We start from the raw sequence: 27,586 nt of genomic DNA on the forward strand, positions 1-27,586 counted from the left end.
AGGCTTTTGCCACAGGTTTCTCATTCTCATATTTCATTTTAATTGTAAAAATATAACCGGCTACTCATAAACTCATTCTGGCTATTACAAAGGACCTTCAACCATAAAAAAAAACAGACCTCCATCTGTGTGGAGAAGATGTTACTGGAAATAAACACATAGGTCCTTCATAAACAGACATGCTTCTATGGTAAGGGTATAGATTGTTTTCTTTTTCCCAGAAGGCATAGCTAGTCAAGGCTGTTAAACGCTGTAACTCATTAAGGCCCGTTAGAGGAAGGTATTTCACTTTGAAGTAGCCACCCACGGTCTTTCTGTGTCATTGAGAAAAACTTTAAAGTCTTTTCTTCCTGTTTATAATCTTAATGCTAATCATAAAAAATAACATCTTGAATTTGTTAATATCCTCCCCCAAAATGATAATAAAAAAAGAAACAGACCTGTACACTATCACCAACAATCACAGAGCGCTAAAAACACCCCCAGATGCTTGAGAATGTGATGTGATCTTAAGCCACGAGAACAGAGAAACTGCATCCCTGTGTAAAATAAGGATTTACTATACTCACTCTGAAGTGAGAATGCTTAATAAGAAACAGAGGTTAAAGAAAAACATCTATTACACACTTGTGAGTGTAAAAAATAAATGGCAACAAAACATCTCTGGTTTGATGAGGTAGCATAATTACGCAGACCCCGCAACCCCCCACAACCATCAAAGCAAACATGTGGTAGGGATTACGGAGGAGACAGACAGTACTATTTTATTATTTATTTATTTATTTATTTATTCTTCCTTCAGGAGGATAAAGACCCAGCAGCAGTTCTTGGCATATGATGGAGTGCTTTTGGTCACTACCTGTTTATGCAAGCTGGCCGCTAGCAAACGTATGATATAGGTTCTGATTTTGATATAGAATTATATTATTGAAGTGTTTTTATGTAAATCCAAATGGCTTCATACATTTTTTTATGTTCATTTTATGTTTATTAAAGAATTTTTTTTTTTTATAGATGTAGATTTAGATTTTGTTCATGCTGGAATAAAATAAAAAATTAAATTAAATTAAATTAAATTAAATTAAATAATAAATACATAAACAAACAAACAAATAAATAAATATAATAATAATAATAATAATAATAATAATAATAATAATAAACGTAAATGACAAGGCTATGGGTTGGCACCACATATTCACTGTGATCTTGTGGTGTGGTTAACACAATTACCTGCATGTTACGAGATGCCCAGACACAGGCTTCAGGACACATCACTGAAAGCACACCCAATTTGGATTTGAATTAGGTTCAGTTTAAATGTGTCTTGTATCAGTCTCCATAAACTACTGCTGGTTTAGGGAAAGCATAAGGGAGCGAACATTACCAGCAGATGTTTCCACTGAGGGTACAATATATTCAAGTCCAATCAATAACCCCCCTCCCTGAGGGACTGTGACACCCAGCGAGAGGAGGGTGGGGGGAATCATTTTCATCAGATACTGAGCAAAGGGTCCCGTTTAAAAAGATTGCTTTTGGTCAATGGCAAGCAGTTGTCATTTGACTTGGACTCTGAAATGAAATGTATCGAACGGTGTTATCAATCACACAGTGCAGGGGTCCATGAGACGGCTTTCCAGGGGATAAGACAGCCTCTTGCATCATCTGTTCTAATTACAAAATTAGCATCACGTTGCAGAGGCTGCATCTTTGCGTGATTCTGAAATTCATTGTGAAAGGAGATTTGTTATGTTTGTCATGCCGCTTTGGTCTTATTGAATGTGCTTAGAAGGATAGTTCACCCCAAATGGAAATAATGTCATTATTTACTCATCCTTATGCGTTTCAAACCTGTATGACTTTTTTTTTTTTTTAATGAAAAAAATTATTTGTATGCATACAACATAAATCAATGGGGTCCAGTGTTGTTTTGGAGCACATTGACCTCATTACAGATGTAACATTCTTCAAAATATTATTGTTTGTGTTTCACAAGAGACAGAAAGTTTGTCCATTTGTCCAGCAATGAGAGATCACATGGAGAGAAAGTAAAATAAAATAAATTAATAACATGATATAATAAAATAAAATAAAAATATTTAATGATATTTTTATTCATAAAATATAAAACTAAAACTGTTTTAATTTTTAAATAAATAAATAAAAACAGAGTGACATATTGAGATTTGTATATACATATATTTGATATACATTTGTCCAGCAATTTGAGATTACATGGAGAGAAAGTTAAAAAAAAAAAAAAAAAAATGTATCTGATTTAGCTCTATATTGTGTCTATATATGTGACTATTTCCTTTTATATAAAGACATTTAGTGGAAACATCTGACACAAGCCAAACATAACCGAGAACTCTTTTAAGCTTTAATAAAATAAAATATACATGATATAATAAAATAAAATAAAAATATTTAATGATATTTTTATTCATAAAATATAAAACTAAAACTGTTTTAATTTTTAAATAAATAAATAAATAAAAACAGAGTGATATATTGAGATTTGTATATACATATATTTGATATACATTTGTCCAGCAATTTGAGATTACATGGAGAGAAAGTAAAAAAAAAAAAAAAAAAATGTATCTGATTTAGCTCTATATTGTGTCTATATATGTGACTATTTCCTTTTATATAAAGACATTTAGTGGAAACATCTGACACAAGCCAAACATAACCGAGAACTCTTTTAAGCTTTAATAAAATAAAATATACATGATATAATAAAATAAAATAAAAATATTTAATGATATTTTTATTCATAAAATATAAAACTAAAACTGTTTTAATTTTTAAATAAATAAATAAATAAAAACAGAGTGATATATTGAGATTTGTATATACATATATTTGATATACATTTGTCCAGCAATTTGAGATTACATGGAGAGAAAGTAAAAAAAAAAAAAAAAAATGTATCTGATTTAGCTCTATATTGTGTCTATATATGTGACTATTTCCTTTTATATAAAGACATTTAGTGGAAACATCTGACACAAGCCAAACATAACCGAGAACTCTTTTAAGCTTTAATAAAGCAACCTTTACGCACTCAAATTTCCTCTGGGTCACTAAGAAAAGTTCAATTGCACAGATTCTTGTACTACGAAGCCTAAATGCGGGCTACTTTCTGTAACTTGAGGCAGTGGGATGATTTGTTCTGGCAAGAAGCCTGACCCAGAGTAGGATCGCTAGTCTGGTTGGGGTTAATGGGGCTCCAGGCATGATTGATACCCGTGAGTGATAATGGCCGCGCCTTCATTTCTCATGTTCTAATTGCTGCAATGTTATTATAACTGCAATAATCATGGCAATATTCCGATTGCAGCACATCCTCTCTGTCATCATAAGGCACGGCGGTTACGCATCACACGCTGGTTTGTTTCTCTCTCGTAATTGAGTGCAGTGAGATGACCTATCGGAGGAATATTCGAAGCAGTCAAAGCGCACGCAACTTTCGCATTATGGACCCCAGAAGCTTATCGTGTGTGAAAGGTTGAATGTCATTTATTACATGTATCACATTTACACCATGTGACATTGTCTTTTCAAATTGCGCAGATCTCTTCATCCCTATCTTTGCCTCCAAAGGTCACTCAATTCCACTTATAAATGCAACCTGACAGAGATTAGTAAAGAGGGACGGGCAATGCACCACGTCTCACAACTGAATCAAACGGCTCCAAATTAATTCATCCAATTAATGAAGAACGAGCTTTAATGTTGATGAGGCCCGACAAGTAAACCGGCTACTTATTTATTTCATTTACTCCGCAGACACAAATATCTGCATGAACATGTGCCACGTTTATGCCGGCTAGGCTCACTGCAGTAATGTAGAGCTGTACTGCTTTTCAGAAATGATAGAGCATGATACGGATCATTACAGAAATAATGTTTAATCAATTCCCATTTTGTAATCTGTTTCTGCAGTTGTAGGCATTTGTGTACACCAGCGCTTTGCACATTTTTGCACCCCCCCTCCCCCTCTTCCAAAATCATGCATATTCAATTTTATGCTGATGCTTAACTGTCGATGCAACCGGAATTAAAACAAGCAATTCGACTTCATTAAAAAAGTAAGTGATTATCGAGTTATCTTTTTGAAATTCTATTAAAATGTGTGACGCTCTCCACTTATCTGTCACCTGCTTCCCAGGAGCACAACACACTAATAGAGGCACTCAGAAACGAATGCCCAGGAGAGGCTGCGTGTCTCTGTAAACTCAGCCCTGGTTCTCATCCCGGTCTCAGAGCTATTACCAATGCTTCCTGCCTTCCCGTGAACAGCCCTGCTGATGTTTGAGGCGAGACAAAACAGCATTCAACAATGTAAACTGACAGAGGTGAGGCGGATTTGAAGAAACTTGTTATCTGCAATGCTAAATGCCTATGGTGGATCTCAGTCAGAGAGTAATAAGGAATGAATCATTGCCCTGAATTCTGCCGATGCGACTCAGATGTGGCTAGGAAGTGAACATGTTTTCACTGTTTAGCTGCGGGCTGGTTTTTCACTCAGCAGACTTCTGGGCAATATATCACATTTTCATACTGTATTCGTGGTGATTTCATTTAAGCAACATCATGAATATGATGATGATGATTTTATTGCACTTTTATTTATCCAGTAAGTTTCCTGAAGAGAATGTCATTAAACTAGCTTCACGTGTCTCACGAATTGCAAGAATGTTTCTGATTGAAACTTTAGCAAAAACAAAACGCAAAACGCCATTAAGTTAAATTCCTTGAATCAGTTCAATCAATTGATTCAAAACTCTGATAAAGTTTCATCATTCATCATTTCATCATTGCATCATCATTCATATTAGTCAAATACATAGAACACATTTTATTTACATATCGTTTTAGTAAAGAATTTGAATATATGAAAAATGCCACGTGGACATTTGAATTATGATTCAAACAAATTGCTGAGTTTCATTTGCATAATCAAATGAAGTCTATTTCCTATCTTGTGTTCACTTCATTCAGTGAAAAATAGTGTTACTGTATTTTAGTTGTTGCATGAAACAATTTGAATCAACTCAGCAACAATAGCTGTTCAGTAAAAAAAAGTCCCAGAAAACATAAAAAGAATATCATTTCATTTTTATCCATGACATAATTACTTTTTTTTAAAAAAAGGATTAGTTATAACCATTTCACCCTGACTTAGATGGAGGCATGAGAAAAGAGAGGAAGAAAAAGTGAAAGTCAAACAGACAGACTCGATTTAACCAAAACTTTCTGCTGTTTGCAGTTGCCTTGCCACGTTTAGCAGTGCGAGGCCGGCAGATTGAAAAACAAAGCGCAACCCTTGTTGGATTTGTCCTTCCACAGTGTGGGATTTATTATTAGAAAGGACATAAACAGACTAATTAAATCACAGCAGTCGAGGCTGAGATGACAGCTGGTGCTGTGTGTGACCAAACAGATCCCTATCAAAGAGCAGGAGGCATTGCTCACTCAATCCGTCCTCTATGGGGAGCTATTTTAAGAGGCCCGGCATTGAGCACGAACGCTTTATGCTAAATGAGGGCTCAATGTACAAGCTGGCTGATTATAAAGACGCGACACGGCCCCGATGCATGATGGATGTGCATGCTGTAAAGACAATGGGTTTAGGGTCTATGTTTTTTGATAGGTGTTGAGGAAATGTGACAGCGCTCATCAGAAAGATATCGCACTGCCACCGACTTCCTCTGTGTCAGTTAAAAGCGCCGAGTGCTTGACGCAGTGATGCATTGAATTTATGACGAGATCGCTCTTGACAGTGTAACAAGTACAATAAGAGGCACGAGTCTTTTACTGTTATTAATGTGTTTGGAAGCTTATCCATATGGTTAAGTGCATAATAAGACTGCTTCAGAGACGGTTCGTTCCCCTTTGAAGTGATTCTTCATCTCATGCAATCATGCATCGAAAAGGGTAATTCTGCGGACAAATTTATACATTTTGAGTAATTAGTACAAGATTTGAAACACCACCGGTTGATTGGTTGCACATGTGAAACCACCGATGAGAAGAAAATATGGTTTTAACAAGTCAATAATGGCAAGTGCAATGAAAACAACTTAATCAATGGCACTGCAACGTTTGCAAACAAGAGCTTGAATTATAACACCAATAATTGATTCCCCTCCTCCCCGCTGTTTTTTTTCCTTTCCCTCCCGTGATGTCATTTCCAATCGATTCCTTCCTGTGTACAATGATGAGAAGTTTCCCGAGTTTGTTTTTTCGCTCTGACTCTTTCACCCGCTCCACCAATGGAAATTTGCAAGCTGCACTAGCAGCTTAACCAAAAAGGATTAACTCCCATATCCAACCGAGAACACAGATAATGCTCGGTAATTGGTAAAAAATGAAGATGAATGGGACAGCAAGATAAGGACCAATTAGCTCCTCCACGCTTACAGCTGCGGTCTCTCTACAGATCCATCTCTTGAGTGCTGGCCTCCTCTGCCAGAAGAAGCCTGGCGGAATTAGCGGCCTGACCTCATCGATGGTGGGAAGCCCACCCATCATCTCCCCCCATCACTTTCAATTCTGTCCCTAACATAGACACCTGTCACCAGCCCTGACGTGACAGGTTTGCGCTCCCCCACGTCCCCCAAAATGCTAAACGCCAGATCTGGGCCAGGTCTGAGCACGCTAACTCGCTAAATCAGAGAAACCCACACAAGCACGTGCACACATACATGCCTGAAAGTTTGTCGCTTATTTCATTATGGCAGCATCATCTGGTTGGTGATACACACAATTCCCCCATCTAATTACGGAGAGGATTTAAGGTCCATTAACGTTGCCGTGGCAAGGAATCAGATGCAAAATGGCACCCAGTGGCCACCAAGAGAGGGATTCTTTTCACCTCCTTCCATTTCTTAACCTGAAGGCAGCAAATGCATGAGTCACAACACGGGAAAGAAAGAAATAAAAATGAATGAAAATAAATCAAACAATTCATCATGCTGAAAAGGGCAGGTGTTGGTTTTGGTTCAGGTCTATTCAATGCGAGAGAACGGATCACTGTTTGCTTGTCTTCCAGGCACATGTTTTGCTTGGTTGTGATCTTGAATTGTGCCGTTTCCTGTGAGTCAATGGAACAATCCACATTGTAAGAGAAGGGAACCCCCCACCTCCTTGAAAAAATGCTGGGGAAGAATCAAAAGGGAAGCGAGCGCTAAGCTTAATCACGTTCACCACCTCCTCTCTCGCTTAGGCTGTTTGGCTATTTGGCTCCAATTTTAACTGGCTGACTGTTTTTCTCTCTGTTTTTGTAATTAATAATAGTGATGCAAGCCGGCGAGAGTTATTGAGCTGAATATTTAATGCAGAAGAAACATTAGCCCATCCAATTTGCATCAACATCAACAAATCCGGAGAAGAGTACAATGTCCTTCACACACTTAATATCAGCCTGTCTCTACTTCAGACTAAATCTATTCTGCTCTAAATTGAGAATCTCAATCAGAATATATATCATTGGAGGAATAGAGTATTTATATTAAAAAAAGTAGAAGCAACTACCAAGCAACCATCAACAACACCATTGCAATGCTGGGAATACCCTTGCAGTGGCCACTTTTTCACCACTCACAAAACAAATAAACACACACACACACTGATTATTAGGAGTAATGTTTTTTATACTGTACAAACTGTATATTATATCCCCTTACACTAACCCTACCCAAGAAAACTTTATGCATTTTTACATTTTTAATAAAACATTGTTTAGTATGTTTTTTAAGCCATTTGAATTACGAGGACTCAGGAAATGTCCTCATAAACTAGGTTTACGTTGTAATACCAGTGTAATACCCATGTCCTTATACAAATTGGTGTCCTCATAAATGATATAAAAAAACACACACAAACACACTTAATATCTTAATAATAATAACTTGTATGATGATGATGATGATTATTATTGTTATTGTTATCGGTGGTGTTGCCCCTAGTGACATTTAGAAAAATAATTGCACTTTCATGTAAGCAAGTGTCTCTAAATAAAACCTCATAGCAAGAGCAGCTGTTTTAATATGCTCACTTCCTGCTCATGACATTGTCCACCCCAGTCTAGAGTGTTTAACTGAGTTCCTCTGCTCTAAAGTCATCCCTATATCTGTCAAATGATTTCAGACTCTGGACTCCAGCTGCAAAAAGCGCCTATAAGCAGGACATAATAGGCATTCACAGCCCAAAACCATTAGAGCCAATCACGAGGCTCAGAAAGGCAGAAGTCAGCAGAGCACCACAGCTAAGAGTTTATTTTCACAGTTGTGTGTTTTCTCTGGCACTCTTTTAAAACACCCCGATGCGATATCACTCTCTCGGCTCTCTGGCGAAATGACCTTTCCGTTTTAATGCAGTAATGATCCGGAGCAGTGAGGGAATTCGCTGGGAGACGGGAATGGAAAACACTGTCTATTTCACTTAAAAACCTAATTTATGTTGCAATTAAAGGCTGAAAGGAGCTTGTTTCTCCCCTCTGGCTGGCTGAATAGAAGCAGCTATATTTCGCCCTCTTATCATGCGGGTGACTCCTATTGGCCACCCCGTCACAGGAGAGTGCTTGATATAAACAAGAGATTGCACTGACATCCAGTAATCAATATTAGGATGGCTTCAGTACCAAACATAATTTGTCTCGGCCTCCGTTCTTTTGACCAAACCGAGCATTAATTTAAATCATAAATCTGGGAGTGATTTAAATCCCGGAATGAGAGGCCCGCCTGCCTTTAATGATTTATTTTCTACATTTCTGCAAGCGAGAGATTTGTCCATACGCGGTGACAGGTCACCTTCAAACGCCAGAGGTAGACTGTTCATCACCATGCAGACTAGCATCTCATCGCTGCGAGTAAATATTAAAGTAAAAGAATCCAATTGATTGTGGATGGGCCGGAGAGGCGTCTCAGCCATATATTTCACTCAGAGCTTCTAATGCCTCTCTAGTTCGGCTCCTTCGCTCACCGCTGGGCCTGGAATTATTATTCTTCAGGGAGTCTGCATGCTCAAGGTTACAATTTAAATTGTAAAAAGATAAAAACAGTTTCTTATTAGCCCCATTGCCGCAGCCTCGCCTATTCCGATTCGCATTTATCTTTATTTCGGTGACCTCGCGGCCCCCCGCCGCCGTTCGCTGTTAGATGACCTCAGCTCCGCTCGGCTTCCTTTCGATAAATCTGCTTAGAGCGCACCGTGTTTTGCCAAAACTCCTAGTGTCAAATGCAGCTGGGAAAGCCTCGACGCAGGGTGGATATTCACAATGGAAATTACACACGCACAGTTCAGCTCTGGGATTATGGTAACTGAATCATTTGTAATGGATTTGTGGTTTAATATAACAGTGTAATTTCCACAAAAAATGGCTTTAAGTAATGTTGCAAAGAGAGAGAGGAAAAAATCTGAATGTATCTGAGAAACGATTAATTGGAGCGGGGGACATTCAAAACTAATTTTCTTCACCAAATTGAATTAGCGGCTCGCTTAATAGCTATTAGCTTTGGGATAAAGTGCTCATGGATGCATTTGATGTGTAGCTACTTTAAAAGTGCATTACCTGCTAATGATGAATTTGGAATCAACCAAACAAACTGACTGCTCAAAACAAGATTACACAAAGCTTTCTAGTTTTCTTCCAGATTTGGTATGGTTTGCCGTTTGATCTGCATTTAAGTGAGCTTAAGAACATATTTTCAAGAAATTTTCATAGATAAATAGAATGAATTATGTTTAGTTTGATAACAGCAGATCAGTTTGTTCTTAAAGGCATAGTTCACTCAAAATTGTCATTCCAAAACTGTAAACCTGACTTTCTTTTAGGGAACGAACAAACAAAACAAAAACAAAAAAAAACTTTCTTACTGTCTTACTGAAAAATGTGGACTTTTGATGTAAACAGTTAAATTCTTCAAAATATCTTCTTTTGTGTTTCAAAGAAGAAAGAAAGTCATACAGGTTTGTAACAACAAGAGGGTCAGTAAATAATGACAGAATTTTCATTTTTGGGTGAACTATCCCTTTAAGTGATGAAAATTCAGTCATCATTTACTCACCCTAATTTCTTTCTTCTGCTGAACACAAAAGAAGATATTTTGAAGAATGTCAGTAACCAAACAATTGATGGGCCCCATTGACTTCAATAGTTTTTTTTTTTATATATATACCATGGAAGTCAATGGGGCCCATCAACTGTTTGGTTACCCATATTCTTCAAAATATCTTCTTTTGTGTTCAGCAGAAGAAAGACATTCATGCAGGTTTGGAACAACTCATTTTTGGGTTAGGGTCATAAACTTTGGGTTTGATTTGAAACCCTGTTCAAACTGACATTGAAAGCTTTGAGCGCTTCTGGTCAGTTTCTGGTCATCTGAGTGGACAAGCACTAAATAAAGGTGTAAATGGGGTCCAAAACACTTTGCGAATGCTCAATCGCATTCAACATCGCATTCTGCCCTGATGAGTCCCACCAACTCATGTGCCAATCAAAAAAACGTGCCAAAACAAGGATTTTAAACATTGTATCTACATGTGGCTTTAAAAGAAAATAACCTTCTAGTTGAAAATTTGGAAAGCACATACATATGCATGCACAAGACTTTACAGAACATCTCCAACATATTAACATGCAGTGACAGATCATGTTGGTTAAATTGGTTAAATTGTTAAATCAAACAAATTTCTTCTTTTTTCCCACTTTATTAATATTTTAGGATTAATATTTAGTATTAAATAAGGGACCCTCCCCTCAAAATCTGATCACAAGCAGTCGCAGAAAACACATTTGTGAAGCATGTTACTCCCATGTGTAAACAGCCATGTGTCTTGCCTGACCACTTGTGACGGGTTGCGAGACGGCTGTTAACAGGGCCTGCATTCAGTGTGAGTCATGCTGCTGGTGGATGGTGACTCACCCACACTAGAGCTGAGGTCTCCGTTTTCTGAGTCGGCCCCGTGCTGGGTGTTGCTACCATGGTAGCTGCTCATCACCTCCAGTTTGATCTTCTTCACCTTCATGGCCTCTGCAATGGCAGCATTGGTGGCGGCCGCAGCGGCTGCAGCAGCGGCTGTGAGACCTGAAGATAGAGGACAGAAAGATGGAGTCACTGCATCATAAGGGTTCAGCTCAAATGGACCTAAAACAAAGGTATGATCAAAAAATGCTTCTAGAAAAGACATTGTGCAGGAATTTCAAGGGGGATAAGAGACAGTAACATGAGGACAACACGTTCCAAATTTTAAAGGGGAAAAAATCTATTTGAAATTTGATGCATTAAATGAATAAAAAGTGACAGTAAAGACATTTATAATGCAGGAAAATATTTTTATTTCAAATAAATGCTGTTCTTTTGAACTTTCTATATATATATAAATGTTTCCACAAAAAATTAATCACAACTGTTTTTAACATGTTTATTGAGCACAAAGTCAGCATATTAGAATGATTTCTGAAGGATCATGTGACACTAAAGACTGGAATAATGGCTGCTGAAAATTCAGCTGTGCCATCACAGAAATAAATTACATTTATATTTACATGTATATATAACAAAATAAAAAAAAGTTATTCTAAATTGTAATAATATAATTTTCACTGTATTTTTCTGAATAAAAGTTGTGAAGAAAAATTGTACTGACCCCAAATGTTTGGCTGTACTGTATTATAATATTGTGTCTAAAAAATAAATGTAAAAATAAAATAAAATAAAAATCGATATTCATTTTGAGATTTGCTAAAGATAACATCATAAATGTATCCTATTGTGTTTAAATATTACCTTTAGTGAGCATCAAATGACCGCAAAGGTAATCTAAATGTAAAAATAGAGGAAATAAACATGCATAATTAAATATCCAATATCAATACATTATGTAATAAGGCAAAATAACAATTTTACACTCATGTTTTTGAAATCACACATTACTTTGAGTATGGCTTTACCTCAGAAAGAAGGGGGGAAAACTGCTTTTCGCTCTATAACAGTTTGACAGTCTTTTCTCCCATCACTAGCCTAACTCAGTCTAGCACTGCGTCTTAACTAGAGCAGATCATTTGCATCCCATCACCGACAGTAGCTTTGCTGTTTTTGATTACACAGCTGGCCCCATTGGACTGATGCAACATTTTCAGCTGGAAGCCTCACTGTCATGAACGTCTTCTCTGATTTCCATCTCTTTTTCTCTCTAAATGCAAAGATGACGCCGTTGAGCTTTGATGGTGACAGATGGAATCAGGAGTACATATCAGGACTGACATGTTGCCATGGTTTCTGTTTGTAAATAAACGGGTGGGGATGTACGACAAAGTGAAAACAAACAGTCTGTAACAGTGGGAAACCGAAGAAGACGCGCCTAAATATGCACGCATACACACACAAATGTCTGTAACATCTCAAACACACGAACATTAAACGGCAAATCCATTGTTATTCCCTCTGAATGAAGAGGAACGCTGCAATTCAAAGTCTTTTGGCTCCAGTGGCAATATTACATTTTTTTTCCCCCATTGTTTGATTTGTTTAAAAGGAGCACAGTGGAGATGGAGAGATTGGATAAAGAACTGACTCGCTGTCATTTACTCTTTTTCAATGACAAAACACCTGAAAGACTCGCAGAAAGTAAAAGGAGGATCCTTGAAAGAGACCTTGAATCCATGAATGAAGATTAATGAAACGATGTGAATGGATGAATCAAAGCTGAGCTTTTTTTCCAGCACTGTTCAGTGAATCCTGTGAACGCAGTCTCATTTTGTACGTACAGTGTATTGAAAATGGTTACAGTACAATAACCTCATTTATGAGGCAAAGTGGATTCTGGGATAGGGGCTGAGCAACGTCATGACACTACAAAATATTAAATATCGTGACAATGTACATTTAATGCATCATTTAAACAGATCTGTATCCTGCATATTTAATGATTATTATCCTCTTAATTCATTTAAAATGAGTCCAATTAATTTCAAGATATGCCAATCAATTAATTGCATATTAATATGGAAGAAAATAACCCCAAAATATCCTCAACATTAAAGGTGGTCGATAAATAAAACACTGAATAGGCGATACAAAAATTACTTTACGTCACGAGTCAACAATTGTATGTTTTCTTTCCATATCATTACACATATGCTCGTCATTTGTCGCTAAATTGACAGACATTATATGTATCGCTTTTTAGCAAACTAATTAAAAAGATGCAGTCGGTATTTAAAATGTAAAACTCCTCTTATGTACCAATCAGTGACACGCTCATAGTTTGGCTTTCGTTTTCCCCCACATGAGGGAAGCCAATTGGCAAATTCATCATCACTAAAGTGTCACTTTCACTGACATGACTCGGCTGCGGCCATTTGGCCACTGTCTCCATTCCTGAGCGTGAAGAGAACGGGAAAAAGAAAGATACTGAACATGTGGCTTTAATACGCCACCTTGCCTCCCCAGCAGCAGACAGGCAGATGGTGTGAGCAACACTGCATGCCACCGGCTTTCTGGGCTTGTTTGCATTTTAAAGTACATCAGTACCATATTGATGAATCGTATACACTGTGTCGGAGTGGCCGCTCTCGTTTGCTGTTGTATATTCATGCCCTACAGCTGCGGAGGGGATCTACCTCCCCCCCTCCACTCATAATAAATATGGCCTCCAGTCGCACCGAAGGTCAATCTTCATTTGCGTCTAATGGGAGAGAGTCAACTGTTTTCTAAATGAGATGTATGCGTAGAAGAGACCTGGAGAAAAATAAAAATAAAAAAAAGCCTTCTGGTTGCTTGTGTGAAAAGTCGGGCACTTGAGTTGCTTTTACCAGAATTTTTACTTCAACAATTAAGCACTTCAATAATGCATTAAACATCCGTCGTATTCATTTATCAACTAAAATGGACATGGTGATACGTAATGTCCTGCAGGTATGGATGTTATCAATAAACAGCTTAACACAATTTCCTGCTTAATTAGCCTATTACAATATAGACCAGTGGCTCCCAGCTGGTGGATTGTGACCCAAAAATGGTAAAGTCAACGACTGCAAGGAAAAAAAACATATGCTGCTACTAAACATTTGTTGTACATAGTTATGATAGCAAAATAAATAGTTTTGTCAAATGCTGTAGTTAAAGGCAAACGACTAATTAAACTTCAGAATTTAGGACAAATTGATTGTATCAGTCAAAAACTGAATAATATTAATAATAATAAAATGAATGAATCATTCAATCTTTAAAAACAATCAACAAGTAAAAATTAGATGAAACCCAAACCACATTAAATATGGGTTTACTCGCAGCGAGAATAAACATGGTTTGTGCCAACCATGTTTTGGAGATAATATATAATTAGATAATAAAATCATAAAATCATAAACAACAACTGTGAAATATATTATTATGGAAAAACCATTCTGGCACTGCACTGAGCTACTACTTGATGTAAAATGTCAAATCTGGGTCCTGAAGCAGTCATAAACCAGTTGAGAGCCACTGCTACACCTACAAGCATTCATGAGCAACTGTATTCACGTTTATGGGTCCTCTTCTACATTATCATTCACTATTGTTCCAGAGAGATAGTTTAGTTCATTAGATCACAAATAACTTCCATCATAGGCTACAAGGGGGTTTGACTGTAACATCTACATCAGAGTACCCATCCACAAACTGTTCTTCACATCAGCAACAAGTCCACTCGTATAGTGCCCGTGCACGTCTGAGCATCACAACGAGCAACCCACTCCTTCTTCAATTAGCATTCATTAGTATGCCAAGCACCAATAGCAGATCACAATGTTTCGACTTTTGAAAGTCACCTTTAGATTCAGACCCACATGTCTGTTTTTTTTCACAGACACAAGGATCTCTTCAGCCACATATAAACAGCCAAACATAAAAGAGAACGAGCGGGCAGACGGGGCGCAAGACGGGGCGTGGGGAGGGGACAAATAAAGAATCACTTGGTACTGTCATACTGCGCACAAAACAGCAAATAATGGAGATGGGGTCTGATCGTAGCCCTTGGAGCAGCTGTCATATTAAATAATAATGAAGGATCTATTAATATGCAAAGGAACCAGCAGCAGACTGGCTTAATGCTGTCATGCCTCTGAATATTGTCAGAATGTTCATTATTAATTAACATGCGGGCTGCCCCATACCTGCTCAATGTCAGAACATTCTTATAACAAATAAGAAATGTATGTGCCTCCTTCCACTAATAGTGTAATTAAATTAGGATCAGATTAACTTCACATCAGTACACAAAGAGTGACTTAGCCATGCTTATGATAAGAAAGTGCTTATCTACTGACTCAATGGTGCGCGCTCCTAATAGAGATCAAGGCTAAATGTGACTATTTACTCAGTATATTTGCAGAAATGAGCTCTGTTTCAGTGACTATTGAGGACCGATCGCACACACAAAGCTGAGGTTGTGCCAATGAGGACTGGGTGAATTAATGCATCTGAATTGTTCCGTCTGCATTGGAGCCAAATACAGCACATCAATTATAAGCTGCCGACACTCGGTTGAGGAGAGTCACATTAGAGTTGACTGATCTGTTTATGACAGTGTAATCTTGCATCTGCGTGAAGGCCTCATGTTTCATTAACCTCTTTTTGTGTCTATTCTCCCAGTCTTGCTGCATTTCTAGTTGATTGTGTCCACCTAATGACAGACTGATGGAATGATACTCTGATGCCATTACCTGAATAGCTGTAAAACATTGTTCACTGTACATTTGACAAAGTGTCTACAGTATATATATATATATATATATATATATATAAACACTGTATACACAAATACATGTATGTTTTATATTTGAATATATTTTAAAATGTTTTTTTTTCCTGGTATCTCCAGTCTTCAGTGTCACATGATCTATCAGAACTCATTCTAATATAATGACTTCCTTTTCAAGAACTTTTCTCATTAATATCAATGTTGAAAACAGTTATGCTATATTTTTCAGAAAACTGTGATTAAAAAAAAAATTCAGGATGAATATAAACTTTAAAATAACAGCATTTATTTGAAATAGAAACCTTTTGTAACATTATAAGTGTTTTACTGTCACTTTCGGTCAGTAAATTACATTCTTGCTGAATGTATTAAGTTCTTTTTAAAAAAAATCTTACCACAGACTTTTGGATGGTAGTATATGTAAATAATGTCATATTATATATCCATTTCATGGTTCTTATTTCTGTCAAACCCAGAGCAAATGACCTGTAAGATTTCATCTATATTTCATACAATATTTCTGGTGAGTAATTTCTGGTCAATATATAACAGTAATCTGAGACCAACAGTGAGATAAAAATGGCCCTATTTTAGCAGTGTAACTGTGATGCTAAATGCAACTGGAAGGAAAATATCTCAAGTGCTGCGTTAACAGCATTGTGCACAAAGGCCCTGAACATTTGCCAACATTACAAATACACTCTTTTATGATGAAGTTACATCAACAACAACAACAAAAACGACCACTTCATGCTGTATTGAGCTGTTGTATGCATTTGCTCTCCCAATCCTGGTGCTGGTCAAGATAACTGGGATCCAAGAACCGAATGCGAGCAATTCTTATTGCATCTACTCATTGTATGCCGCTTCATCAAACAACCGAAGACCCTTACAAACTTGATTGTATAAAATGTTACTTTTCTTCAGATGTTTCAACCAAAATGTCAAGATCAGAGCCTCTCTCATGGTTTAAAGGCCTTGATATCAAAGGGTTTTTGTAATGGTTTCTCAGGACTAAATAAGAAAAGACTCATCCTGGGCTCTCCCACTGGCCTTTAAGTTCATGTTTCTAAACAAGACACTGATAGGCTGACCTCACTCAAACATAAAGGCAGGGTTGAGGGTTCCTACACATTTTCCATTTCAAAATTCCATACTTTTCCAGACTCACATTTTCAAACCTCTCTGTAGATTTTCAGACCATATTTAACATAAATGGTTCATACAGCATTGTGTTCAGCTTTATATTTGGTATATAGAAGTCATCTATAAATATTTTTATTTTCTCAGGGTTTTTTTTTTTTCATTGATTTTCTCGAAATGACAACATACAGAGCCACTAAAAAATAATAATAAATAAATAAATAAATAAATAAATAAATAAATACAGATTTTTGCATGCACATGAGAAACTTTTTTGTGCCCTCGAGAAACTATTCACATGCGCACAGGAATTTTTTGCATGTTTACGCATTAAAATTTTTTGTTTTATATATACTATAACCATTTCCTTTGTGCGTTACTGCCATCTCAAGGCCTAATGTCCAATTTAACACATCCTCTGTGGCGGTGGAGAAACCATGACGCGAAATGGGCTGATGGCATTTGCCAAGTTCAAGGGTCTATAAAAAAAGTGTTCAAAATTGGGCTTTTCATATTTCAAGGCATTAGGTCTACTTTTAGGTCTGGAAATTCCTCAAATCAAATTCCATACTTTTCCAAACTGCATAGGAACACTGTAAAGGGACGCAGTTTCCCAAGCAGAATGTTTCACTAATGCTTCAGCGGCATCATTCAAGATGACCAGTTCTGTTGCCAATTTGGAATTTCAATAGTTTCCTCCTCAGTCAGATTGCATATGCAAAAGAAATAAAATACAGGAAATAAATTAGGTTTGTGCATAAACTATTTTAGATTAGTGCCTCGTAGATTCAAGTTTTTACATTTACATTTTAAGCATTTGATATACACTTATATTCAAAGCAACACTCAAGTTACACGTTTTAATGCATTCCCTGTTAACTGGACCCATGACTTTGGTGTTGCTAGCGCTATTGCTCTATTGTTTGAGCTACAGTATAAGCTGAAAATTATAAATATTGTTAATAAATATTGTTGTGTTTGAGATGTTGCAAAAGAGAGGTGGACAAATACACTACTACATTGTGACATACTTAAATGTGCTGGTAAATTAAAATTAAAATACAGACTAAATATAATTTAAATATATTTCTTAACAATTCATTAAAGATATCACTTTATAATAACTTTCATTTATGTGCCTTCACGTAAAGTTGGAAAGTCTGTAGTGAATTATAATGAATAATTTTTTTATCAACGTACAGAATATTCACAATTCAGGGTTTGCATTATGTAACAAAAATTTTGATACAATGTATGAATAAGTCATAGAAATGTGTAATTTTCATAGTTTTAAATTCAGTGTAGTTCAGATGTAATTATTTGGGTTTATTGTTAACAATATAATTATTATTTTGCGTGTTATGTTTCTGATTTGAATTCGTGACTGAAACAGTGGCTGAAACAGAGGTATGAGTTTCCCAGGTGCACTTAACTCTTTCCCCGCCAGCGTTTTTGAAAAAAGTTGCCAGCCAGCACCGGCATTTATTATCTTTTTGACAAAAGTTTCATGGCCCCCAGAATATTTTGTTGTATGAATATTTAAACATGCAAAACGTCAAAAGAAAGAACAGATCCTCTGGTTTTAAACAAAATCAAAAACATTTTATTCTAGCTTCATCCAATCCTTTTTTATCAACACTTGAATGTGGGAAAGTTTAATAAAAAAAGCAACATTTTGAGCAAAAAGCTGAGAAAATCACATTTTTGTCAAAGACTACATCTAGAATGATGATCAAAACATAGATGGAGTAGATCGAGTCCATTAACACCACCAAAGCTTTCACAGTACTTCCTGTGTCGACATTTCATTCAGTAATATAAGTCAGTTTTGATTTTTATGCTGTTTAATGTTGATGATTTTGCATATACATCTGCTCACAAATTCTATAGCTAGTTTCTGCTTCTTCTTCACATGTGTTTTATTTAGGATATTCAGTACTCTTTCAGAAGATGCGTAATAGCGCCCCCTACCATATAACAGTGAAAACACGGAATGACGGAAATTTCCGTCAATGGCGGGGAAAGAGTTACCGTTCTAACATTATATAATTCTTACCACATGATTAAATAAGATGACTGGTCAGTGTTAGTGCTAACAATGTCCAAATATTAAGTTATATTTCTAGGGAACACGCATACAGAGAAAATGCATAGCTTAGTTGCATTCGATAAAGTAAATGCTTGTAAATGTAAAGTCATCATGAAGTGTGCTTGTCTGAAGATTTATTGTTAGCTTGTTGTGTGGCAGCAATATAATGTGTCCTATACACTGATCTATATAATGTCATTCTATATAGATCAGTGGTCCTATAGGACAGAAAACATCGTACTTTGCAATGAAAAAATAATAATAACACAAACAAATGGTTTGGTTTAAAAATGATAACTATATGGCTTTGTGTTTAATCATTGCTCAAGAATCCACAAGAGAGATTTAAGTTAACTGTACATTAACAAGGAGTGAACCATAACCGAATGTGTGTTATTAAAAGATGGCAGAACAACCGAGAGCACGATATGTAAATCAGGTTCTTTCTCATGAGTGACTTCAAAGCTGCTACAATGAAAACCAGCCATAAATAGAACAAAAGCATAAGAGTTGCTCCAGGCCAACTGAAGGCACAAACGGTTGTTGTTGATTCTTGTGGCGATAAGCTTACTTTAACATCGCGACGGCCTATGTACATTTAGCAGTGAAGTGGATTTAATCGGGCTAATTAAAATCCACTCAAGGCAGAATGCAGCATCCACTATAATAATCTGGAAGAGAACAACTCTCCACTCCAATTTATTCTGGAGCTGTGGTTGCACAGGGGGGCTTGCTGGGAAGGGAGGGGGGCCGAAGGGAACGGTCAATGGGTCTGGCTGGTAGTTTGGGTGAGGGCTGTCAGATTTTGCAGTGTGCCATTTAACGGATGTGCAGCGGGTCGCTACGAGAACGGGCCGGGGCGTGGGAGGTGGTCTGCGTGAGTTACCTGTGGGGGGAATGATTCCCGGCGACATGAGGCCTGGCACAGAGTGCGGCATGATGTGAGGGTTCTCCGGCGATGTCACACTCTGGGTCCGTTTCGGAGGCCTCCCGGGTCTTGAGCTAAAACAGAAGTGAAGTGGCGGAAAGGGGGAGGAAGAGGGAAGTGGAGAGAGAAGGGGAGGGGTGAGGGACAGAGGTTGCCGTTAACATTCGGACCAGAACGCAATTCCATTCCGAAGAGCTAACATGTACTGTAAATAAATTCCTTTTCAAGGACAGTTGCTTTTTGCTGCTCGACATAATAGACTTCCATAACTAATTAGATTACACAGTGAATTCATTTCCTTTATTGAAGATCAACCACTTTTTGATGCATAATTCATGACCCGCACCTCGTTACCTGCCCTTCTGTATTAATATCCCTACACTATTTGAATTACCTCGTTTGCATATGCTAAAATCCGGCCATGCGGCTTTCAGCCTGGAAATTACATGTTAACTTGTTATAATTATTGCAGTCAGGCCACTATTGATTTATGAGACTTTTAAAAACCAAATATGTGTAGTTCTAGTAATGAATGATATTCTACGTTTCTTTAGGAAATTAAAAAGAAAAAGGCTGCCTTAGGAAACGTTCTGCTTGCTTGATTTAATAGGAGTCGTAGCTGGAAGCTGGTGTGACTGAGTGAATCAGACCTGTTGTGCGTTGATGATTGAAACTTTTATTACTTGAAATGAGTGACCAAGATCACACAATGATTAATGCCGCAACAATTGCCAAATCCGACGGAGGGAAAAAAAAAAACGACCCTCCGAGCTGATTGTCAGATATTTTTCACACATTACAACGTTATGTTCATCCATGCATTTTTCCACTCTAATTTTGGCAATAACAAAAAAAAGTAGCTTGCGTAATCTCACAGAAATATTCCTTTACAGAGAGCATCCCTAATAAAATTGTGGTTGTTACCAAGGGCGCTTTAGCCAATGGGGATGTTTCTCATGACTTTTTACAAAAAAAAAAGTGATTCTGTCCTCTGTACTTTTTCAAAACTAACTACATACCAAAAGCATTAAAGATATGATGAGTTGGTCAACTGATATATGCAAACCTATTAGCATTGTTTCAATGACAACCACACATCCTAGTTACTGATGCACAAGACCCTCCATTCATGTTCATCATTAAATCAAACACTGTAGGAAGCAATCAATCAATCAATCAATCAATCAATTTGTATGTGCCACCTAATGTTAACAATTAAAATAATTGCTAATAATCACTAATAAATAAGTAGATAAATAAATAAATAAATACAGTAAATAAATGCTCCTGCTTTTGGTTGTTACCAGAGAGAAAAGCTAATTTTCAGGGCATTGCCTATATTTCACAGCACTTGCAATACAATGGCATATCAGGACATGATTGAAAGAGACCTTCATTAACTCAAGGATTCGTTCTCTGCTTTTCCAGTGACTAAACAGGGCCTCATTTTCATGGCCAAAAAAAAAAAAAAAAAAAAAAACAGAAGAGTTCACTATGACCAAGGCCAAAAAACTCACTTATTCATGTACCACCAAATTCTGTCATGTGCATCAGTTTAGTCAATTTACAGACTGAGCAGATGAGCTGCATTTCATTGCGTTTTATCATGTTTTATCCCTGACAGGCATGAAATTGAAACGGAAATTCTTTACTTCGCACACTAAAAACAGAAGAGGCCATAAACTCCATGCTCAGAGTTTTAGCCATGAGAAAGAGCAGCACTCGATATAGTCAGGCCTGGGGCCATTCACACTGTAAGGAGTTTGAACCATATCAGCCTGTTCAGATGTGACAGAATCATTTCCACATCGCATCACGCAACAGAAATAGAGACATCATCTTCTTCATACCTCATATAAATGTTCCAGAAGGGATTTCACACTTATTTTAGGTTCATCTTTAGGAATCTTTCAAATTCATCTTCGCAGTGTCCCTTCTGTTCATAATTGGTATGGATCAAGTTATTTATTGCTGTTCTATTTGAAGTTATTATGCTAATCTCTTAACTTGAAAATAATTTTAGTTATTTTAGAAGAATTATTCTCTCATTATGCTCTAACCTTCATGTTGTTTCAAACCCTTAAATTTTCATATTTTGGGCAGAATGTTCAAGCTGCTCTTTTTCATACAATGAAAGTGAACATGGAATGGGGCTGTCAAGCTTCAAAAAAAGCATTAATTTGTCATATCAAATTTGCACATTGGTAACAAGAAACAATGACATTTGGCACAATTCATGTAAAAACAGATGTGACATGACAATGCCATATTTGAATATATGCAAATGTGAAGATTATCAGTAAATAACCACTCAAATTTCCATCTTTTCCTTACAAAATCTATGACTTTGAGGGTGAGTAAATAATAAAACCATTTTAATTTTTGGAAGAACTATCACTTTAAATATAGCACTTTATCTGAGTTTGTCACAAGAGAGCTAAAAAGACCCCGGCAACAAACAATCACATGGCCGACCCAGAGAATCCCCTAAAATGGAATTCCTCGTCCTATAGAAACACCTCTTTGATCTTATGTGGGAGACTGCATGACAGTTTTGCTGTCATCACTTTCAATGTACTCAACTGAATTATTTATGAAAGACCTCAACAGACGGCATGTGATGGTAAAAGCCTTCCTCCCTCAACAATGCCAAAAGCAGAAAAAACTTGGACAAAAAAATGGACAAAATGTCACATCAACTTTAGCTCCAGAAAGAGCAGGGGATTGTGAACAAAGCAGGCGTTTAGCCGACGAATCTGCTCACGGAGTGTTTACACCATATCTGACGAAGGTAGTATAGAGTCGAAGAGGAGAACAGTGGCTTTTTATAGGCTGTAGCAGAAATATTTTAACTTAAATATTTAACAGGACAGTTCACCTTTTTTTTCCCATCATTTACTCACCTCCATGTCGTTTCAAACCTGTATGACTGACTTTCTTTTGCTGAACAAAAAGGTGTAATACATTGCAAAAAGCAGCATAAAAGTCTTAAAATTCACAGTACTCATTTTTTTAAGCCACACAATACCATTATATGAGGAACAGACTGCAGCATCCAATTCATGAACAAATCATTCTTTTGAGTCAGATCTTTTCACTGAACTGATTGAACCAGTTCACAAAAGCAGCCTGAATGCTTCGTTCATGAATCAGACAGTTCTTCAGTTCAATTGAATAATTATATTTTTCCGTTCAATTACAGAACTATAGCACGAGAGTCATATAGGATACTTTTATGTTCCTTTTATGGAGCCTCTGCCTCATTTCGAAGCTCCTTTTGAGCTCCAGTCCCCATTCATTACAATAGTATGGAAAACATATTCTTTAAAATTTCGTCTTTTGTATTCCAAATCAAGAAGAATTTAAGTCATACAGGTTTGAAACAACAGGAGCTTGAGTAAATGATGACAGTTTTTGGTTACACTTTGTTTGATGATCTGCTTTAGACATTCTGCTTACTATAAGTAACTTTGCAACTATATGTCAACTAACACTGTAGACAGGTTAGGATTTGGGTTAGGGTTAGTAGAATGAGTCAACAATATCAGTATGACATAACAATAACAAAATGACAAGAAGTTTACTTATAGTCAGTAGTATGTCTGTTGGGGGACCATCAAAATAAAGTGTTAGCAGATATTAGGCAGACAGTCTACAATCTTTTTTTTTTTCTAAGAGCGTACTAACATTCTAAAGAAAGTTGGTTGGCATGTAGTTGCAAAGTCAATTATAGTTAGTAGTATTCCTAAAGTGGACCATCAAAATAAAGTGTTACGCAATTTTAATTGTTGGGTGAACTATAGCTTTAAGAGATACATACTGAAGTTTTGTTGTTGTTATTAACCATCTTTATTTTGTTCTGCTTTGTGTGTGTGTGTGTGTGCGTGCGTGCGTGCGTGTGTTTGTGTTTGGTCAATTGCTTGTATTTCATTTATGACAGCAGATAGCATTTTGAAAAACAAGTTGGAAACAAAGCTGAATAACATCAAGTGTTTGAAACCGAAATCCCCATCATGCGACAGCGCAGAAGGTTTTCACTTAAAACAGCACGGCCTGTGCTCATATGTTCAAGAGGACACTGCAGTCATTTAGCTGAGATATGCATGAGCATTCTCTGCTGTTTGTCGCTTCTGTAAACAGCGATTATGGGGCCACTGAGGACGTAGGGAGAACAAGAGCTGGACCTTCACAAAAGAACAAGTACAATTTGTCATGTGCTGGATGCTGAGTCCTTAAATAGCCCAGCACAAAAAGTCCTCAAAAGTAGGCTATTAGAGCACAACAATGGTTCATGAGATCCACTTGTGTCTGAGATATGCCCTGTGCACTCCACTATTGGATGTCACCAATACCAAACTTAGTTACATCCTTTTTCCTTTTCATTTTTTTTTTTTGAGGATATTTTTCCACACAATGGTAGAAGCAAGGCTATCCGTGACGTTTTGCTGAGCGCGGCGCTGACAAATTCAAATAAACAAGATTTTCACCCCTAGAGGGAAAACGCAATGTTTGCTTGCATTCATTTATTAGATAAAGCTGAGTGGTTTGTATTACTCAGAAGGTAAACGTTTGAAATTAGCTGCAAAATGCAATGCAGACACAGCCAACCAGTTATTAATAAAGAGGGTTACAACCAGGGTGCAAATTATGGGAGGTGGGGTATTTAGGTATTTTGGGGTATATAACAGTTTTAGTTTTACATATTAAGAGCGTCCGAGTATAATGTTGAGGAAAAAAAAAATTGTTTGCACATTTTCTCGTGGCACGAACAACGTGTACATATACCTGTACATGTATATTTATGTGTGTGTGTGTGTGTGTGTGTGTTTTGCTATATTGCATTAACTTTTCATCAAAAACCAATCACCCAGCAATCTCTCTTTATTGCTCATTCTATAGTTAATAACAGATCCTGTATCCAAACTTAGGATCTTTTATAGACAGCATTTGCCCGAGGTCAAAAAGTGGCAAATTTGTAACAAATGTTGGAATTCTCATTTTGTTTTGCATTCATGGCGAAAAGAAAATAAGAGTGAACTTTCCCTGAACCATGCTTCCTTTAATGGACTTGGTCCATGTTGACCCAGGAGTTCACACTGGAACATGATCTCCTCCGTCCCACCACACTGAGAAAGCAATCAGATTAAACCCACAAAACATATGGCCATCTCACTTCCACAATACAAAAGTCGGCAAATAACTGAATTCAACCTCTCATATGTTGTTTCTTATTATTTGTTTATTATCTGTTTCATAAACAGTGGATCCAAAGACATTTCTTTCTTCCAAGTCATTGGCTAAACAACCAAAAAAAATTATGGACTCCATCTATGCTTTGATCGTCGTTCTGAATCCGATCTAGACATCTTTGACAAAAACACGTTTTTCTCAGCTTTTTGCTCAAAATGTTGTTGTTTTTAATAAACTTTCCCACATTCAAGTGTTGATTAAAAAAAAGAAGGCATGAAGCTAGAATATTCATTCAACAAAAATATTCTCACAAGCACACAGAATATATTTGGTCAGTATTTTTCAGACAGGTTTGTGGACCTCTGGACCTAATGGAGACACATTTTGCTGCCAGCTGATGAAACGTTATCCAGGAGTCAATACATGTCTCGCTCAGGTTTACAGAAAGAACATTCCTTTTTGATTCGCCTCAAATGGAGCAATTAACCTTTCCCGTCTTCCTTTTGTTTGTCATTGGGAAAGGTAAAGATGAAGATATTTATTCCATTTACTCGCAGTCAACCAAAACAAGCGGACAAATCACAGCATCTCTGCTTCTGTAAATACAGACTCCTCCAGTAGCCCGCCAATCAGGCCTTATAAAATATTAACTCAATGCCATTGCCCTTTTCAAATCTCTCACCTAGAATTCCCTAATTGTTCCCTTTCTTTATCTCACCGAAGCAAAGTGTAAATAAATTAGCAAAATAGCTTTTATCAGCCTGAATAACCTTTTAACTGAAGGATTATCAGTGGTTTATTTTTCATTTCTTTCCGTGCGATAGCAGCACATGCCTCATTGATTACTTTGCTGAGGTGGTGGCCAGCAGAGAAAACAAGGGCCTGATAACAAACCGAGGTCTCCGCACTAACAATAACACACTACGCTCAGATTAGGCCCCCTGACTTTGCAGCTTTATTCGGCTTGATTAGATGGAATGCTGGCAGGTAAAGCTCTTCCATTTTACTATGCAATCTTTGTGCAAACTGACTAAAAGATCGAAGCATATAACTCTGGCCAATTGATCACAGTTAGAAAGATATTCAATTGAAACTACTGTACACTGAAAGGACAGACTTGAAACTGCAACATGAAACTAGGCCAATACATTAGACTGGATAATCAGAATTTATGGACTCTAAACCTAGTGGAATGATTACAAATGGTCGTTCGAAACATTTTAAAGGGAAACTTCTCCTTTTCGTTCCACAGACAAAAACAACAGCATATGGGTATGAACAAACATGAGGGTGAGGGTGAGCTATCCCTTTACTGCTCATCAAACATGCTTTTTAAAAGCTCAGGACCACCATGGAAACGATATGGCCGTGATCGCATTACGAATACGAAACACTAACATTCTTGACTTTGCAAACCACTAATCATCTCTTTTATTCCCAACACAAACCGCCAGCATCAACTTCAACGTCCCTGGAAGTTTTCAACAAGGGTCGTAGGGAAGCAAAATAGTAGAATCTGCAATGATACCTGATATATAGCAACACAAGTGGCTGTCTCAGTCACTTACACCTGCACATGAATGGAACGCTAACAGAAGAGGTCAGCCGGAGCACAGCGATGGCCCGTTCCACAGGCGCTCCTGCATTAATCAGTGCTGCCTCAGATTTTATCACTCTCTTTATTTGCATCGAACTGTTTATCGCCACCAGCTCTCTCTCTCCTTCTCACACCTGTCACCCTCAGCCAGGTAGACGCCTTATCAGATCAGCATAGATGGATTATGTGTGAGCACTTCATATAAAGCATTTTATAAGCAGGAACAGCTGCATCCGCTGGTAAATGGTGAACTTTAGTGAGGAACAATATATTAGATCAAATGCAAACAATCAAAGGGAGCAGTTACCCTCACTACAAACTACAAACAGTGGACCTCTCCTCCCCAGACGTGTTTTTCTGCCCGATCCTTCAACAGTACCACGCCAGGCATAACATTTAGAGATACAAAGAGTGCTCAGGTTATAAAAGTGGCCTTCCTGCTGCTTTTGTACGCAGCACAGTCTGATTAAAGAGCTTCTGGGCAGGGCAATCAGATTGCGCCACTGCAAAGGAACTCGCAACCCAGTTATGTTCCTTCCTTGAGCTTTATTTACATGGCCGTGTCCTCATGTAAAAGTACGCAGAACAACTGGCCATAAAACTTTTTTTTTTTTTTAAGTATGTGAACCATCACAAATGTTGAGCATGCAATTCATAGGAAACTTTGCTTAATGTGAACCATGCCTCAAACAAAAAAGATCTTAGAAAACCGAAGATTAAGAATTGTTAACTTGGTCAACACCTCCACTTATTGACTGGACCGCAGGTTATCTGACTTAAGTTAGCTTTTGGAGAACTCATTGGGATGGGGATTCACACACTTTTTTTCTTGACCAAAATGATCTGTTTAATTTGTCTAAACATAATGTGTTTGTCT

At 37.2% G+C, this 27,586-nt stretch overlaps 1 protein-coding gene across 10 annotated transcripts in view; it reads right to left on the reverse strand.

The window, feature by feature from the left end:
* dachd (dachshund d) overlaps positions 1 to 27,586 on the reverse strand; it is a 106,569-nt gene that overhangs the window by 35,224 nt on the left and 43,759 nt on the right. For 6 of the 10 annotated variants that reach the window (XM_079880821.1, XM_079880820.1, XM_079880819.1 and 3 more), the window contains exons 2-4: positions 19,881 to 19,996; positions 11,805 to 11,837; positions 10,941 to 11,102 (exon numbers count right to left, since the gene is read on the reverse strand). In XM_079880821.1, coding sequence (XP_079736947.1) covers positions 10,941 to 11,102; positions 11,805 to 11,837; positions 19,881 to 19,996 — 311 coding nt within the window. The remainder of the gene's footprint in view (positions 1 to 10,940; positions 11,103 to 11,804; positions 11,838 to 19,880; positions 19,997 to 27,586) is intronic. The other 4 variants (XM_079880822.1, XM_079880815.1, XM_079880823.1 and 1 more) reach the window with 1 other exon arrangement.

This window comes from Squalius cephalus, assembly GCF_949319135.1.
Source record: "Squalius cephalus genome assembly, chromosome: 9".
Lineage (NCBI taxonomy): Eukaryota > Metazoa > Chordata > Actinopteri > Cypriniformes > Leuciscidae > Squalius > Squalius cephalus.